Raw genomic sequence first — 1,075 nt, 5'->3', positions numbered from 1 at the left:
TCTGCCAAGTTGCAATCGGATCGCTTTAGTAGTTTGTTCCCCACAAATCATCCGCGATTTCGACATTTAATTTTTATAAATAAAACACACTAAATTTCAAATATTTCATTCAGGTTTCACATAATCATACACCCATAACAACAACAATAACTTTCTTTTTCTTCATCTCCTCTCTCCCTCTCCCTCTCTAACTCTTTACATCCTAGAATCTCTCGCCTCCTCCCCACCCTCTCCGGCACCACTCCTCTCTCCCACCCACTCCAATCCTCCTCCTCCTCAAACTCGTTCAACCTCCTCTCTCTGTCTTCTCCCTCCACCACTTCCCCCACATCCTCCTCCAATACCTCTATCTCTTCAATCCACGCTTGCATCCTCCTCCTCTCCTCCCTCTTAGCCTCCGCCCTTTTATTCGCCTCCTCCTCCTTCCTCAGCCTCTCCTCTCCCTCCAAATCCTCCTCTACACTTCCTAAGGCCTCCAGACTTCGGAAGAAGTCCTTCATCCGCTGTCTCTCTCTCCTCGCTTTCTCGGCCCTCCTCTGCCTCCTTCTCTCCTCCCTTCTCTCTTTCCTCCCCCTTTCACCTTCCAAATTCTCTTTTCTTCTCACATCCATGGTTTGGATAGCAAATCTCAAATGTCTTGTTTCTATCTTTCAGGTAGGCTATATGCGTTTTCTTCTCTTTACTTCCACGAAACTTGATATCCCCCCCCCCAAACCTAACCCTAACCCTAACCCTAACCCTAACCCTAACCCCCCCCAAAGCCTTGACAGTTACCTTTTTTTTTTTGATAATTGATAGTATTGTTTGAGCTCTTTGATGAAATATATCATAGCTGAATGCCTTCAGTCATTAATCCAAGCTCAGATTCCAAACCCTAAACCTGTTGCAAAAGGATTAGACATGGACTCTTCGACCCCTATGCCATTAAATGAACTATTCCGATCCTTATATAAGTCGAGGTAGCTCTGTTTCCAGTTTAGTTTGCGATATCAGCATCCGCTCGAAGCGAACGTTAACTTGTCATCTACCTACCTACCTACCTGTTTCCAGTTCAGTCCTTTGAGTAGTCCCACGC

At 45.6% G+C, this 1,075-nt stretch overlaps 1 protein-coding gene across 1 annotated transcript; it reads right to left on the bottom strand.

Moving 5' to 3' along the window:
* Positions 1–116: 116 nt before the first annotated feature.
* LOTGIDRAFT_176668 (hypothetical protein) lies at positions 117–611 on the bottom strand (the record flags this gene model as incomplete). Its single annotated transcript, XM_009055500.1, has 1 exon — positions 117–611. One exon carries the CDS (start codon positions 609–611, stop codon positions 117–119), a length of 495 nt encoding a protein of 164 aa, XP_009053748.1.
* Positions 612–1,075: the final 464 nt, after the last annotated feature.

The sequence above is a fragment of the Lottia gigantea genome, assembly GCF_000327385.1.
Source record: "Lottia gigantea unplaced genomic scaffold LOTGIsca_2465, whole genome shotgun sequence".
Lineage (NCBI taxonomy): Eukaryota > Metazoa > Mollusca > Gastropoda > Lottiidae > Lottia > Lottia gigantea.
The sequence above is the reverse complement of the archived record's forward strand: the minus strand, read 5'-3'. Positions and strand labels throughout refer to the sequence as shown.